Here is a 15986-nt window from a genome sequence, read left to right on the forward strand (position 1 = left end):
AGAAAAATTAATTTCAAATATATGATAAACTGATAATACATTAAAGTCAGGACATACATGGTTAGCTATTTCTGCTCTATCAGTTTTGTAATTACAAAGCTTCTCTCTTGCTTCTCAAAATACTAGCTTGTTTTGAGATGGCCAAATGACAACAGATAACTTTAGGTAGGAATTGAAAATAAACAAGCTTTCTTCCAATCCTTATTATCAATTGATTTGTTCATAAAATGCCCATTTTAAAAACTAGGTCTGAAGCCATCTATGTTCCTAACTTCCTTTAAATTCAGACCCACCCCCTCAGATACCAAGATGCTAAAGACAGATGTTCAACATGCAAGTGCCTGGGTGCAAGGTGGGGGTACCCCTACTCTCCCCTCAGGAACCCACCTGGCCGAAGGGTCAGGGGTGGGGCAGGTATACTAGAGGCAACAAACAGACTGAATTTTCAAGGACAAGGGGACAGATTAAAGGTGAGGTGAGGGAAATGATTCCCGGCAGAGACAATGTTGGCAAAATGAAGAAGGTGTGACAGCATGGAGACCTGGCTCTGGGAGAAGTCCATCAGGAACAGAACGTGGACCACAGAATGCAGGCGGGTGACTAGAGACTTAGCTGGGCGCTGGGTACAGCAAGTGGTGTGCGACGTGGGGTCAGTGAGATGGTGATGAATCTTGAGGGTCAGGCCTTCATCCGAAAGGGCGCTGTGCTCAGGGAACGGTGGGGTTCAGGAAGGTGAAGCCCCTGGAGGGGAGGTATGAGTAGCCTGCTAACTCTGGGGCACAGCAGTGGGGAGGAGAGCAGGAAAGCAGGAAAAAGGAACTGCGCTGTCCTCCGGGTGGCACATGGGGCCGGCACAGAGGTAGCAGGATCCCAACTCCCAGGCACCCGGGGGGGGGGGGGGGGTGGCGGGGGGTGGTTCCTGCAGGCTGGACCTATCAGGTGGAGAGAGCGGAGTCCTCCTCCTTTCCAGAGTCCTCCAGAAACCAGTCTCCCGCCTCCCTCCACCCAATCACCAAAAGGCCTGCCTTGGGCTCACCGGGAGCCCGACCAGTCCTGCCGTCCTCCCGGGAATCTGAGTCGCTCTACCCTTTTCTACCCTCAGTGCCCTTCACCTGGGCCCAGAGGCCCCTTGCTGCCCGCCGTCCTCCCAGCTGCCTGTGAGTCTGGATCTCATCATTCCTCTGGCTTTCCTCTGCCCCAGGCCCTGAGAATCCAGCGTCACACAAGCCTTGGTTTCAGTCAGCTAAGACGAGTCTGGGGCTGGAGTTGCAGACATCCCCTGGCAGAAACTGCGTAATCAGGAATCAGAGCAGAGACAGTGGGCTCTGCCTAAAAACCAGCAGGTTTATAATTACAGGGGTGCTGGGAAGGACTGTTCAAACAGGTCGCACCAGTTCCTCATTTATCCTCTGGGTGTAAACAGCCTGGAACTGCCTTTCACAAGGACGCTGGAGAATGTTTGCTTCTCCGACTTTACAGCCTACTTACCTTGGCCAACTCCATTCTGTGGAACACAGTGGCCAAAGGCAACAGGAAAGCTGGAGGATTTCCGCAGGTCAGTGGGACCCCTGGGATCCCAGGTGGATGAGAGGGAGTGCGAATGCGGACGTGCAGCTCCTCCCACCTGTTGGCCCCCAGTGCCAGTGCTGGGCCCCCGGTGCCAGCTCAGTTACCATTACCTCTGTGAACTGCGGGCTCAGGTCAGAGAACCTATGGGGTCACCTCACGTACATCTTCCATGTTATTCCTTTTACCCTTCTCTTTGGTCGGTGACCAGCGAGCCCATCTCGCAGACAAATTGCGTGATTACAACCAAAGTCCCAGGGTGAAACCAGTGGCCCAGGTGAGAAGGGAACCGGCAGGGACACCCCAAAGCTCACGCTCTCCCACCCCGTGCTGCCTTGGCCCTGAGGCACGAGCCTCTTCCCTCCAGTGGCTCATCTCAACATCACCGAGAATCCCTGTGGACTCTGGATGTCCCCAGGAACCCCAGCGAGCTTCTGGCTGTCTCACTCTGACTTGATGCACAACACAGAGGGTGCTCCTAGGCCTGCGGCCCGGACCGCCCTGCCCTCCCCCCGCCAGCCCCCCTGCCCATGCCGCCCCCAGACGGCCTCACCGCCCGCCGTCCCGGGCCTGGGCAGACCAGAGCCCGCAGCACACAGGACACCAACCCCACGCACCTTCCAATGGTGCCGCAAAAGTATGCACCTTTGTCTTTCTTCACTGTTCTTTCTCGACTGCCTTCCACTCACTGGGTCTTGTCAGGCACTCAATAAAAATGTGAAAGGTAAAACCATAGAGCGACTCGAAGAAAATGTAGGCAAATATCTTTGTGACTTAGGGCAGGGCAGGATCCCTTGAACAAAATTTCAAAAGTAAAAGCCATAAGGTTACGTACACACACATCCGTGTGTGTGTGTGTGTGTGTGTGTGTGTAAATAAATTTTATTACTTCAAAAATTACGGATTTCTGTTCAGAAACCAATAACAAGGACAAAGTTAACAGATTCAAATACTGTCTACTAATCTGTCTAAATTGTCTAAATTGACAAGGGACTAAAATCTGGAATATCCCAGGAAATCCTACAGATCAACATGAAAGAGAGGCCCCCGGGGAAGATGGGCAAAGGTATGAAGTGGTAACTTCAGAGAGAAGTGGAAGTCCATGGGGCTAAAGGCCTAGGCGAGATGCTCACGCTCGTGGGACTGCCCATGAGAGCAGCAAGGTAGCTCTTTACCTGTACAGACTGGCACACTGTAGAGAGCGGGAAATGCCAAGTGTGGGGCGGAGCTGGGCACACAGGACCCCTTCTGAGTACAATGGTGGAAACCAGCCTGGGGCAAGCCTGTGAGAGCCGGGCAGTAATTAAGTCACTAAGCATACACATGCCCTAGGAGGACCCAGCCACATGGCTCCGGAGTTTTATCCCCATAGATATGTTGGCTCGGGTCACAGGGCACGTAGGGGTCTCCTCCTTGGGGAATGCATGGGTGAATGTGGGGGGCACCCCAGTGTGGCAGCAAGAAGGAAGTGCAGGACTGTGTAGACACCGCAATGGAACAGACCTCACACACAGTGCAGAGAGGAGAAAAAGAAACAGAACGGCAGGGCACAGGGTGCCTTGATGTGAATTAAAAATAGCTGCACATGAAGCAAGGGTACAAATTTTACAAGAACACACGTTCACAAAAGCCATAATATTAGAAAGGGGGAGAGATTAGGTGCCAAAAGCAGGGAAGGAAATGGAGAAGGAGGTGGTGCTGAACGAGTCCCGTCCTACCTGCCCCAGTTTCAGCTCTCTGCTAAGGCTCAGCTGGTCTTCCCCACAGAGGCTTCCCTGACACCGCCCGCCATCCCTGCCAGACCACCAAGAGGGCGGGCCTGGATCGCCTGCACTAGCAGACAGGCGACACCAATTCCCCACCATGGGGTCCTGCTGGCTGGTCCACCTGGGGGTCACGAGGGCCCTTCCAAACACTGCCCCCATGCCCCGCAGTCGTAGCTTGTTCCACATGGGTCACGACTGTGCATGTTAGCCTCCCTGCCCTAGCTGGACTGCAAACCACTTGGTAACAGCCGCCACACACAGAGTTTCTCCATCAGTGGCAGCACCATAACAGAGCACACCTCCACTTTGCCAGGCAGCGTGCTCACAGCTCTACATGCAACCTCATTTAATCCTGTGATGATCCCAGGCAGGAGGATTTTACAGAACAGGAAACAGGTTTGAAGAGGCAAAGTCACCCATGATCATGCAGCCAAAAGGAGGCAGACCCCACCTTCTAGAACCTTCCTCAGGCTGAGAACAGAGAGCATGTAGAATGAAGACTTAACGGGTCCATATCAGGTGATGTGTATGTTTCCAACCAGCCCTGCAGGTTCCAGGAAAGGCCACAGGGTTCAGGACTGTGAGGCAGTATATGAGCCCCACTCCTGAACCCCCCGACTCCTCTTTGTGCCGGCGAGGCTCATGCCGGGACCCCCAAACCTGTACACTACTAAGACCGCTTGACAGAGATGACCTTGACTTTACTCTCAGAATGCTCATGTTCTTTAACCTGTGACTCTGAACTCCCAAGCCCCAGAGCTGCTCCCTCGACACCCTGGAGAGGCAGGTCCGAGAGTGAGCCAGCTGTGCCGAGCTGACCGGACAAGAAGGAAAAGCGGCTGGTGGTGCCCCTCCAGGCATGTGTACAGAGTCAGAGACCAACATTCTGTCCGAAGCTGCTGCAGTATGCCCAGAGGCTCCAGGAGCTTCTCAATCAGCCTGAAAGATAAGGATGAAAGACAAGCCTGAAGAGGTGGCCATCAGCCCCTGGCCCTCCCTGATGAGGCCGCCTTCTCTCTACCCCCTCTCACGAGGGGAGCAGCAAAGAGCTGGCCCTGCCCTGAAAGAAATGACCAGGTCTCTCTGCCTGCGTTTCTATCCCTTCAGCTGTACGGTGGATTTTGTGAGGACGTACGCACCGGTAAGTTCACAGCATAGGGTGGGTTTTTTCCCAGTCAGACGTGCTCTTAGCCTGGGGCAGCCATCACTTGACAAGACCTGGCCATTTCTTCATCTTGTCCCTCCAAACACAAAATGAAGAGAGGGGACAGGAATAGGTGACCTCCAAGGGACCTTCATAATTCCAGGTAGCTGGCTGGCTACCTCCCGAAGCACTCAGAACTCTTGTTTTTGAGGGTCTGGCAACACCCTCTTGCCACTCACAAATACGGGGTGAACACCTACTGTGCGCCAAGGACTATGCAAGGGGCTAGGGGTGCAGTGGTGAATGAACTGTCATCATCCCTACCTTTGTGGGACTTCGGTCAAGTAACAGTTACAGACGGTGACAAGTCCGGGAAGGAACACTCCAGGAGATCGGGGCTGCCTGGAGGAAACGATGTTTGAGGTGAGAGCCGAGGGACCTCTGGGGCAAGGCCACTTTCTGAAGGCTTGAGGCAGCATGTTGAGGCCCACAGAGCATGAGCTATATGCGATGCCACCCCCTCTGTGCAGGTCCCCCCTCCCCAGCAGCTCATCCCTCCCTGTTACTTTTGCCGTGATGTCTGCTGGCACATGCAAAATGTGGTAACATATGGGTTTTGAGGGCAAGGACTGTGCCTTTATTCTTCTCCATCCACCACGCCAGGCACACAGAGGGCACCCTGTAATATCTTCTCAATGCCCGAATGATGCTGGGAGCAGAGATTCCGTTCCATGTAGACAGGAGGGGACTGAGAAGTTGCTGAGCGCCCAGCTAGAGGCACAGACAATGAAATCAGTCACGATCCTTTATTTATTGGGTTCTTAATCCAGTGAGTCCCTTGAGCTCTCCCCACAAAAGCTAAAAAGGATCACCTCTCAGCACATCATCAGATATTAACTCCACAGATGACAAGTGAGCAACTAACACTTCTGCCACGCACAAACAGGCAGGAGAGCCTCGCAGTTCCTTCATTGCACCTGCACGGCTTTCAGTCAAATTCCAGTTCCCAGTCAGTTTACCTCCACGTCCCGCCATGTCCACGCAGGCCGAGAGGGCTCCAGGACCGGGCCTTTCAGTGCCACTACTTCCCCACCCGCACTCCCTGCGGAGTGCACAGCAGAGGCCATATCCATACGCACCAGCAGGGCCTCCCGTCTCAGGCACCCTTCTTCAATCCATCCCAACCCCTACTCTGAACCTCCCTTTCCAAACAAGGGGTCACAATCGATCTGAAGGTTGTACAATCTGTGATGCGCTTGAAAGGACCAAGGAGTGAGGCGTATCCTTGGAGAACCATGAACTCTGTGCCTTGCTCTCAAACTGGGCTCTGGCAGTCCTCGTTTCTACAGGATTCCACTTCCAGTTCTCCAACCTACCTTCCAGCTCACCCACCATCGGGCTCCCAATTCGTCCTGCACTGGAGCAGAAGGTCTAGGATCTCCTCACCTCAGTGCTCCCCTGAACCTGACCTCACCGGGCTCCCCATTCTCGAAACAGGGTAATGCAGTTTACCTGGCAGGGCCCCAGGAGGGTTGGACATCAGGCTCCTTGCCGGCCTGCTGCTGCTGTCGTTTATTTACAGCCTCAGTTTCCAGCCACCTTGAGCCTGACCTGTGTGCTGACCCAAACTAGTCCTGTCACTGCCCCGGGCCTCACTCAGTCCCAACTCCTGGTTTTCAGATCTCACTCCCAACACTTACCAGCCCTACCCCCTATTCCTGGAATTTGTATTCATCAAGTAGGTGAAGAAATTGTGGCTCATCGCCCTTGCTGCCTGAGAGCTTGAAAGCGCAAATCCCAAGCTTCAACAATGTTAAAAATAACTGCGTTACCAATCTTTAATCTAAATGTGCAAAATGACAAGCTGAAAACTGGATGAAATGGAAAGTGAGAAATGCCAGTTCTCAGATCTAGCTCAAAGCAGAACACATGATAACCTACAGAGGAAGGATGTGTTTAAACAAAGTTATCTTAGACCTGAACTCCTCCTCAAGACTGGTCAGCCAGGCTCACCATGCTCTGCCCTCTCGGCACACGTTGCTCAGATGTCAGGATAAAGGCCCAGCGACGCCTGGGGACTTGTTCCTGAGCGCAGCACATGCCCCACCTGTGAGCCACCGCCCTGAAGACCCTGCCCTGGGGCGCCCAGTCTCCCTGGCATGAGCGTACAGTGCACACGCTCATGCTTCAGCCAAGCGTCCGGGAAGCAGCCTGAGCACACGGCTGCCTGGTGACCAGGTCGCTGCCCCTCTTATTCCCCCTCATGCTCCAGTAGGTGCTGCATGAGTGGCACCTCCTCGCTCTAAGGGCTGCCGCCAACCCTGACGGTGAGATAAGTTCCGGCTCTGTTAGGTAAGGGCTCGCTGAAGACCAAGCCGCTTTTGGCAGAAGCTCTAACAGAGAAAGGAGGCAGGGATGGTTAGAGAGATTTCTGAAATCGGTGAACCCCCGGGGGTAAAAAGCCAAAAGACCTAGTGTGGAAATCATCAGATTGGAAAAGTGGGAATAAATAGCACTTCCTCCAGGGAGCACCCCGCTTCCACCATGTCCACCCCCTCCCCAGCTTGCGGCTTCCACAGCGCCCCGCCCCTCCCCCAGCTCCCTGGTTGAACCTTCCTGACTCCTGTTAAAAAAGGAAACCCTCCGCCCCAGGACTCGAGCGCCTCCGCCCCATCTCCGTGCCTGGGCCCCTCAGCACCAGGCCCACCGTACGCACCCACACATTGTATAAAGGTGTCCCAGTGCAGCCAGGCCACCACAGGCTAACTGAGCGCTCAGGACTTCTCCAGTTCTAAAAATCATGCATTCCTATTTGTTACTGAGTAGAAATGGAAAACGTTTTCTCCTACAGGGCTTACACAAGTTACTTTGACATCACTGAAATCAAGAGAGAAAATAAAAATCTATCTTCAGAGAATAAGCTTGACAGCAAAACATCTTGAGTGTTCGAGTCTCTCAAGGCCAGAGCTGAGCGGCTCGCTACCTGGCATCTAGAACAGCGGCATTTAGGCAGGGGAGGGGCAGGCCTGCACGGACCAGGGGAAAGGCCACCTGATTCGCCCGTCTTCGCCTGTCTCCACGGGTGCGACGCTCACGCGTGAAGAGGTGACGCTTTGAGACCACTCGGGCTCGGAGCCATTCGGACCCTGGCGCTGCTGGTGTTGTCTGTTAATTCTCACAACCATCCTGGGAAGTAGGAATTAGCAATGCCATGTTCGCGCCTAGGACACTGAGCAGGTTACTTTCTCTTCCCTGAATCCTCAGGGTCACACACTAAGAAACGCTGGCACCGGGCTTGAACCCAGACAGGATGCTACTTCCTCACGCCCAAGCAGAGGCATTTAAGTACGTGGCGGTCACTGCAAAGGAATGCCTCTCTTCTATAAGGAGCTCCCAGGAGGCTGAGAGCAGAGGCAGGAGAGCAGTTCTAGAGAGCAGGTGCTTGGGCCCAAATCGCAGCTCCACCCACTGCTAGCACCATCAGACCACCCGAGCCTCAGCGGCCCCACCTGTAAAGTGGAGCTCACAATCGCAGAGGCAGTGGAGAGGACTGAGAGCACCCATGTGAAGCAGAGTAGGTGCCTGGCACAGAGCAAGTGTGCAATAAATGCTAGCCGCTATCACCGGTTTTCATTGCTGAACGTCTTGTTGTGGGTTAACGTTCCCACAGAGAGTGCGCAGACCCTCGCAGAGAGCTTACGGGCACCCCGCTCCAGGACTTGGCAGCACGTACACACCCACGCATGGGGTACAAGGGGCGGCAAAAGTCACTGCTCTCCCGACGCCACCCCTGACATGGCGCAGTCCACCCGCTCAGGAGGGAGGGCCCTCTTCCACAGCCTCACAGCATTTGCCAGATGTAAAAGTCACTTCTGTCTGTTTATTCATGCTGCACCCTCAAGGCCTAGAAGAGGATCTGGCACATAGTGGGTGCTCTGTAGGTGTTTACTGAAATAGTGATTTCTGTTCAGTATTATGGTTGTTTGCATACATATTTTAATTCCAAATATTTGTTTGTAAGCTTCTTATGAGCAGGGCATATCTTATTACCCAGCATTAAACCTTATCCTTTCTCTGATTCACCTGTACATTCAATCAACAATCATTTAGTGTGTCAAGCACTGTGCTAAGTATCAGATTCCCAGGAGAGAATCACGTCTTTGCCCCTAGGGAGTTCACAGCCTAGAGGGAGAAGCAAACGGTACAGCATGCTAGGCAGGCATGCGCGAAGGCTGCCTAGTCCTGCCAGCGAGGACCGGGGAAGGTTGCCCGGAGGAGGGACTCCCCGGGAAAGAAATGGAGGTCAGGCTGGAGAAAACACCACTGCCCTCACCCCTACCCTCCCAGGCAGGGAGACAGCTTTTGGTGGATGGGAGCCTGGGGGGGCTCTGCTTGGCTGGAGCCCAGGGCAGAGCTCCTTAGGAAGGGCCAGGTGTCCAGCAGCTGCCAGCACATGCTCAAGTCTTAGGCATGCTAAAGAGTGCGGCTTTACTTTGACGGTGATGCAGAAAAGTGAAGCTTCCTACCCGGGGCAGGGAGTTGCACAGGTTTGCTTTTCTGGATGGGCTACCCTGGTTGCAGGGTAGAGGACAGATGGAACATGGCACAGGGGAGGCTAGTGCCCTAATGCTTGGTCATGGTTCAGCAAATACTAGTTTGCTTGAAAGAATGAATTAATGGTTCTATTTAGAAACTTTAGTGAAATAAAGGTAAGCCACCAGCCTGCCGGGAGCTGTGTTCAAGTGCTGTGGAATAGTGATAAGGCTGACACACCCACAGTAAGGCTGCCATGCAGAGAAGTCCATCCAGATCTGTGTATGTGGGAGGTGGCTGGAGAACACATGGAATGGACCGCTGCTGCTGAGAGGCAAGGTGACAGTTACTTTCATACACCTCGTGCTTCCACTCACGGCACCCACCCAGCCGCCCATGACTGCCCGCCACTAAAAATGTTGGCTCTGGGGTCCCAAGACTGCGCCCTCATTTTGGGACCCCAGGGCTCAGCCCAGGGCCTGGATCGTGGCAGGTGCCCAGTAAGGCTTTATGGACTCCAGGAACAGGGGGCAGCAGCATCTTCGAAATATGCTACCTACAAAATTGGTCTAGAAGGATGGGAAAAGTACACACCATTCCACACGGATGGCTTTCCAGACGAAACACTGACGCACATGGAGATGTTCTCATGTGATGCGCTGTGTCCGCAGCGCTCGAGTCTGAGAGGACCCTGCAGGGAGAGCCTTCTCTGAAGGAGACGGCAAATACTAGTCACGTGCCAACTCTTTAGGGCTAACATTCCCAGAACATTTTACAGCAAGATATTTATGTCCTCTTCATCTGCAAGATATCCTTCTCCTCAAAGGCTCCTTGTGCCCACAGAGAGTGCAGTACAGGCCAGCCCCAGCCTGGCTTCAGCCGGGGAGAGCTGAGCTCTAATTGCACGTACTGCTGACAGTTGAACAGAGCTCCTGCCTCAGGGATGAGGCAGATGCAGGGCCCAGTTCCTGAAGTCAGCAGTTTGCCCTCCCAGCCTGGCCCCAGGAGCCCTCAGAGATTCAGGCAGCAGCCCTCAGGCCTGCTGGGGCCAAACCCGCTGTCGTGTTCCCAGAGCCTACGAAGGGCAGAGGGGGGCCAGGCTTCCTAGGAAGCACTGGTAACACTTGAAAAGCACCACGGCCTGCAGCCTAGGCTCTCTCTGTACCCCAGCCCCCAGAGCCAAAGAGGAGACCCAGAAGGAGGGCCTGGAAGTGAAGGACGTGGGGGACACCTGCAGGCTCCCCGCGCGAGCCAGGACTTGCCAGAAGCGACCGAGCCACCCACGCCCCACTGGGGAGCCTGTGGGCAGGATGTGCCAGCCTCCAACTTCAGCCAACTGGTGGCTAAAGGAGTCATCCTCTTGGGGAACCACCTCCACTAGGCCTCGACCTACCTAGTCCCACATGACTTCTCACCTCCAAAACAGACCCTTGGCTCCAAAGAGGTCAAGATCCTCAGCCCTCTGCAAGGCCATGCTCATTCCAACCTCCAGACGTTGCTCCGGCCTAGAATGCTGTCCCTGCTCCCGACTCATAGCCCAGCCCCACCCACCCCACACATCTTCTCTGGTGATGCCAGCAGCAGACCCCTCTCCTCTGAATACCATGACCCTGAGAAGCAGAGCTGCGGCTTGGCCTCACTGCCCTCACTCTCCATGGAGGCCACCATCCTTTCTCCTCCCAATACCTTCTCTGTGGGAATCAGATATCCAACCCTCTTCTCTTCTGAATCGTTTACTACGGTGTTGGGGAATACAGAAAGTGTCCCCTCCAAATGCCCACTAAATACTTCTGGCTGATATTATGTCCCTGTGGGTAATCTCTCCTCCCAAGATCACTACTTGTTCACTCATTCATCTAGCAAACCTCCGAGTGCTTACAAACCTCTGAGTGCTTAGTAAGTACCGATCCTGCCCATCTTCCATGCTACCTTTCCTGCCCCCCACCCTAGGGGGAGCCCTACCTCCCCCTTGCACCCCAGCAAATTCTGCAGCACCTCAAACAATGATCTGTCTCCTCCCTCAGGGAGCTTACCTCCAAATGTCACAGCCAAAGGCTCCTGGAGGGCAGGGCCATGTCCCTCCCGTGCAGGCACACAGCCAGCATGCAGAAGATGGTTCTGGAATGACCCACTTCAGTTAGCACCTTTTGGTGGGAAGGAGTAAAATTAAGCACAAAAGACTTTCCCACCTCGAGACCGCAAGGCTTTCTTTAGATTGTGCAGCTCCGTGGGTCACACCAGTGAGAAGCGGCCTTCCCTGGGGAAGAGGGAACTTGCTGGCAGCTTGGGAGCTGTGCACCTGGCAACGTGCGCCTAAGCTGCTCAGAGACGAGCAGGGCCGGTTCAGCCCGAGCAATCCAGGGCACATCCACCAGAGGAGGAGGAGGAGGGCGGCACTGCTGATTTATATGAGATGAAGAGTAATTTCAGGGACAGCATCACAAGGTGAGCAGAGCCTGAAGAATCCTTAGGATTCTTCATACAAGAGATGTTCTTGTCTACCGACATCGCAGTTAAGAATTTAACAGGGTGCCTAAGGGTTTACATCAATGACAGGACTTGTTCAAGCTACTTGACTTAATATATGCTGACAATACACACTGGCAACTTCCACCTACTTTTCTCTTTTTTAACCAGCAGCTGAAGACTTCTGTAATAGCACTGTATTCAGCTACTTAATTTTTCCACGGCAGCTTCTGCCACCTGGGTAATTACGGCAACGCTGACCAACACACCCCAGAGGAACGGATTATATGTCGTGTGTGTGCTGATGGCCCCCCGTCCCCCAGAGCAGAGGGACAGAGCTCCCAGCCAGCACCTGTCTTGAGGCCCGACACCACTTTACATGCATTTGTTCCCTTAACTCTCACAATCCTAGGATGTGGGTACTGTTAGTATCCCCATTTTACAGATTGGGAAAGTGAGAAAAAGAAAAATTAGTAACTTGCCTAAAGCCAATACACACACAGTTAAGTGACAAGGCAGGGAGTCAAACCCAGGCCACTGGCTCCAAAGCCTGTGTCTGAACCTGTCCTGTTGCCTCTCCTGGTCTATCCCTCACAAGGCCGTTCGTGTGCTCTAGCCTCCCCATACTACCACCTCGCTCAAGGCAGGCGCTGATGGCAATGTCACGACAGTTACCAAACAGAAAGTTTCCCCACGACTGTAAAGGATTCTGTCCATGGTTTCAGATCAGTGTTGAGAAGAACAGGAACCTGCATGTCTAAAGGCCAGCTTCACAGGAGCTCACAGGAAGTCTCTGCAGCCAGCGCCAGCTCCCCAAGTGCTTCTGCAGTGCTGGCGAGGCCACAGCCTCCCCAGAGGACAGCAGGCGGAGCTTGCCTGCCTGTGAACCCAGGACGGCACACGGGACCAGAGGGGCAGTCCTGAATCCCAGCGATGTCCCAGAGGCACCTCCACACTGCATCTTGGAACTGCCTGTTCTGATCCATTTTTATCTAGTTTTACCACCGACCTTCCCGCATGCTGTGAGAATGCACCTGACTATGCCAGGGAGCTGCTGCTGCTGAGCGGCTGGGATGCGCCCGCGACTCCGTTGCTGCCCCGTCACTCTTGCTGCCTTCGGTGAAATGTTGTTTCCCGGGCCACGTGTGCCTCTCTGGCTACTGAAATTTGAGCTCCAGCCTGGACACCCGCCAGGAAGGCTGCTACCAGCCGAGGGGTAGGGACTCAGGCTGTCACATTTCCCCCTGGAACTCACAGGGCCTAGCACACAGGAGGTGCTCAATAAACACACACTTTTAATAAAACGAAGTATTCAGCTAAAAGTCAATAGTGACATTTCCCCCAATACCCAAAGAAGAAAAGTGTTGAGAGAATTTTGAGTCCATCTTTTGAAAACTTGGGCTCCTGTGATCACTTGTCTCTGTTAGACTATAATATCAGATGGGGGGGGCTTCCCTGGTGGCGCAGGGGTTAAGAATCCGCCTGCCAATGCAGGGGACACGGGTTTGAGCCCTGGTCCAGTTAGACCTCACATGCCGCAGAGCAACTAAGCCCATGCGCCACAACTACTGAGCCTGCGCTCTAGAGCCCACGAGCCACAGCTACTGAAGCCTGCGCACCTAGAGCCCGTGCTCCGCAACGAGAAGCCGCCGCAAGGAGAAGCCCGCACACCGCAACGAAGAGTAGCCCCCTCTCACCGCAACTAGAGAAAGCCCGCGCGTACCAGTGAAGACCCAAAGCAGCCAAAAATAAATAAAACAAATAAACTTATAATATCAGATGGTATTTGATGTCAGACAGAATTATACACCTAATTAATCTAAGTTCATAAAACTAATGTATTTTAGTTGCCAGCAAACCCCAGGGCCTCACCCTCACCTTTTGCAGCACTTGAGCCTTTTGTGTCGGGAAAGCACCCACATGGCGCCGATGTCTCCATTCTTATTTCATCCTGGCAACCTCCCTCGAGGACCAGTATCATTTTCCCTCTTAGAGATGAAAACCCTGAAGCTCAGATTAGTCAAGCAACTTGCCCAACTTGCCCAACAAGCCCAACAAGCTCAGATTAGTCAAGCAACTTGCCCAACTTGCCCAACAAGCAACTTGCCCAAGGTCACACAGACAGCTAGTAACGGCACAGCGGTGATCAGAACCCAGATCTTTCCAACTGCAGAGCCAGTGTTCTTTCCACTAAGCCCACAGATGCTGGGAAGGTTCCGGGGGTTTTGCCATACGAACAAAATTCTATCAAACGTGGACTTTGCTTTAAGCAGCAGGCGGGAAGTAAGTGGGGTTCAGGAAGAGCAACCTCCAAAACAACAAACCACACACACCACAAAGCAATCTGATTAGGAAAGGAATTCCTCGTGGGCTCAGACTGACAAGAAGATGCTCCAGCAAGCTCAAGGGAAGTGTGTTCAGCCCTCCGGCCACTTGCCTGTACCGTCCAACATGATGTCACATCACCGCCGTCCAGTTTTCTATGCAAAACTCAAAAGTAATGCTGCTTCTCAGGCCAAGCCCGGTAATTAGTGTACGTCACGTCAAGTCACATCAAGGCTAAACGTGGAAAGGAAGCTCTGAGAATGGACAAACTGACAAGACCTTAATTAACACCTCTAACCTCTCTCATTAATCCAACTCTCCCAACAAGGTAAGCGTACCACCTTCACTGAGAGCTAAGCCATACCTGCTGCCACCTAGACCTGACCACAGATGCCTGGCTGGTTTTGGGGTATGTTCATCTCATCTCCCAAATCCCAGCCAAAAGAGAGGGAGGGGGTGTCAGGCACGATTGGCTTGGTCTCCGCATTCATCCAGAAGAAATCATGGGCATTACCTCCCAGAAGCTGTCGCTGGACACTTCGACTCCAACGGAATCATCATAAGTGACAGACATCTCTTCAAAGGGTGAGGCAGCAGCAGGGAATGCTTAAATTCAGAGGTCAGCTTCAGATGCTCAAAATCCGTAGACAAACCTATAAAAGAAAAACATATCATTGTGGTTTTAAATTCCCAAGGTAAAAAAGCAAGCCATCTCCATTTCACTACTTCCATTTCCATTACTGCCTTCAGTACGGAGCAGTCTAAAATGTCTCCTTTTGGTGGGAGAAAGTCAATAAACTCTAAACTTGGCACTGACATACATGTGTGTGTTACACGCGTGTGTGTGTGTATTTCACAGTAACAAGAAAACCTTTCAACATCTTAATTGAGGAGCTCAAAGAGCTTTCTGCAAACAGTCCGTGTACTTAGATCAACAGATTGATAACCTTAATCGGCCTCATCCCTTGGCGAAGGGGACAGAGAACATGTGAGGAGAACACGCCAAAGCAGAGTCCCTGCATCTCTGGGCCCACTCTGTTCCAGCCTGTCCTACCCATCCGACAGGACTAGGACCTCGGGTAAAATGTGAGTGGAAATAACCCACCTTCGACACCTGACTCCACTCTCCAGAGAGTTTCCACCAGGCTTTGCTTGTGTTGGGCACTGTCTCCCCCTTTCCACGACTGGCTCATTTCAGCCACTGATGCCCCGATTCAGACCAATTTATTCTGATACAGTCTGTGTGAGGGTCAGTTAGAAAGAGTAAAGTTCTAAATCCAAGCAAGGGTAACAGGGTGATTATTTCCCTTGCCAGAGAGAAGAAGTTGAAGGACCCCCCGCTAGATTCACAAGCACAAGTCACGTTGATGGAATGACCCGTCCACAACCAGATGAGAGTCCCTGACTTCTTGGTGAAAAAGTGATTCCACCCTCCCTTATATATCACCCTGCATTCAGACCACACAGCCAGAGATCTGAAACTTTCCTAACTGCCGCAGTCAGGAGTCCAAAGCCTCAGCTTAGCCACAGGAGGGAGAAGGTAGGGCAGGGTAGGCAGAGTGATCTACATTGTTACACTTACAAGGTACAAGACTTTGCTTTGTTCTACGTACTTTCCCACATGTTATCGTACTTAATCCTCGTAATTCCCTGTGAGACAGTCTAGAAGCAGAGTAAGGAACACCAGCTGCCTGGGCTCTAATCCCAGACCCATTACTCACTAGCTGGGCAACAGTGGGCAAGGTACCTAAGCTCTCTGTACCTCAGTGGCCTTATCTGTAAAAGAGAGACAATACTGCAAGGAACTACTGTGAGGGTCAAATGCAGCAGGACATACAGGGGTGAACAGTACGTGGTCTCCAGTTAACTGCTATGTAGTAAATGATAATGTAATTATTATTAGATAGTAATTATTATCACTATCATTACTTTTATCTCTACTTTACAGCTCAGAAAACTGATGCTAAGGGAGGCTAAGTAACTTGTCCATGGTCACCCAAGCAATGAATGGTGGAGACCAGCAGGACACCAACTGTGCCTGTTTGTTAAGGTCATGTTCTCTCTATCATACCAAGATGTTTTCTAAAAATGATCTCAAATTTAAATAAATCAGGTATCTTATAACCTAAGATCTAATTGCTAATTAAAAGGTTTAATCTGATGTATTTCACAGCTTCCAAACTTGA

The 15986-nt window shown here is 52.5% G+C and overlaps 1 protein-coding gene across 3 annotated transcripts in view; it reads right to left on the minus strand.

Annotated features, from left to right (window-relative positions):
* The window catches only part of PACSIN2 (protein kinase C and casein kinase substrate in neurons 2), a 137347-nt gene that overhangs the window by 27257 nt on the left and 94104 nt on the right, over positions 1 to 15986 (minus strand). For all 3 annotated transcript variants that reach the window (XM_068559659.1, XM_068559657.1, XM_068559658.1), the window contains exon 2: positions 14315 to 14453. In XM_068559659.1, coding sequence (XP_068415760.1) covers positions 14315 to 14374 — 60 coding nt within the window. In that variant the 5' untranslated portion in view covers positions 14375 to 14453. The remainder of the gene's footprint in view (positions 1 to 14314; positions 14454 to 15986) is intronic.

Source organism: Eschrichtius robustus, chromosome 13 (assembly GCF_028021215.1).
Source record: "Eschrichtius robustus isolate mEscRob2 chromosome 13, mEscRob2.pri, whole genome shotgun sequence".
In the NCBI taxonomy this organism is placed as follows: domain Eukaryota; kingdom Metazoa; phylum Chordata; class Mammalia; order Artiodactyla; family Eschrichtiidae; genus Eschrichtius; species Eschrichtius robustus.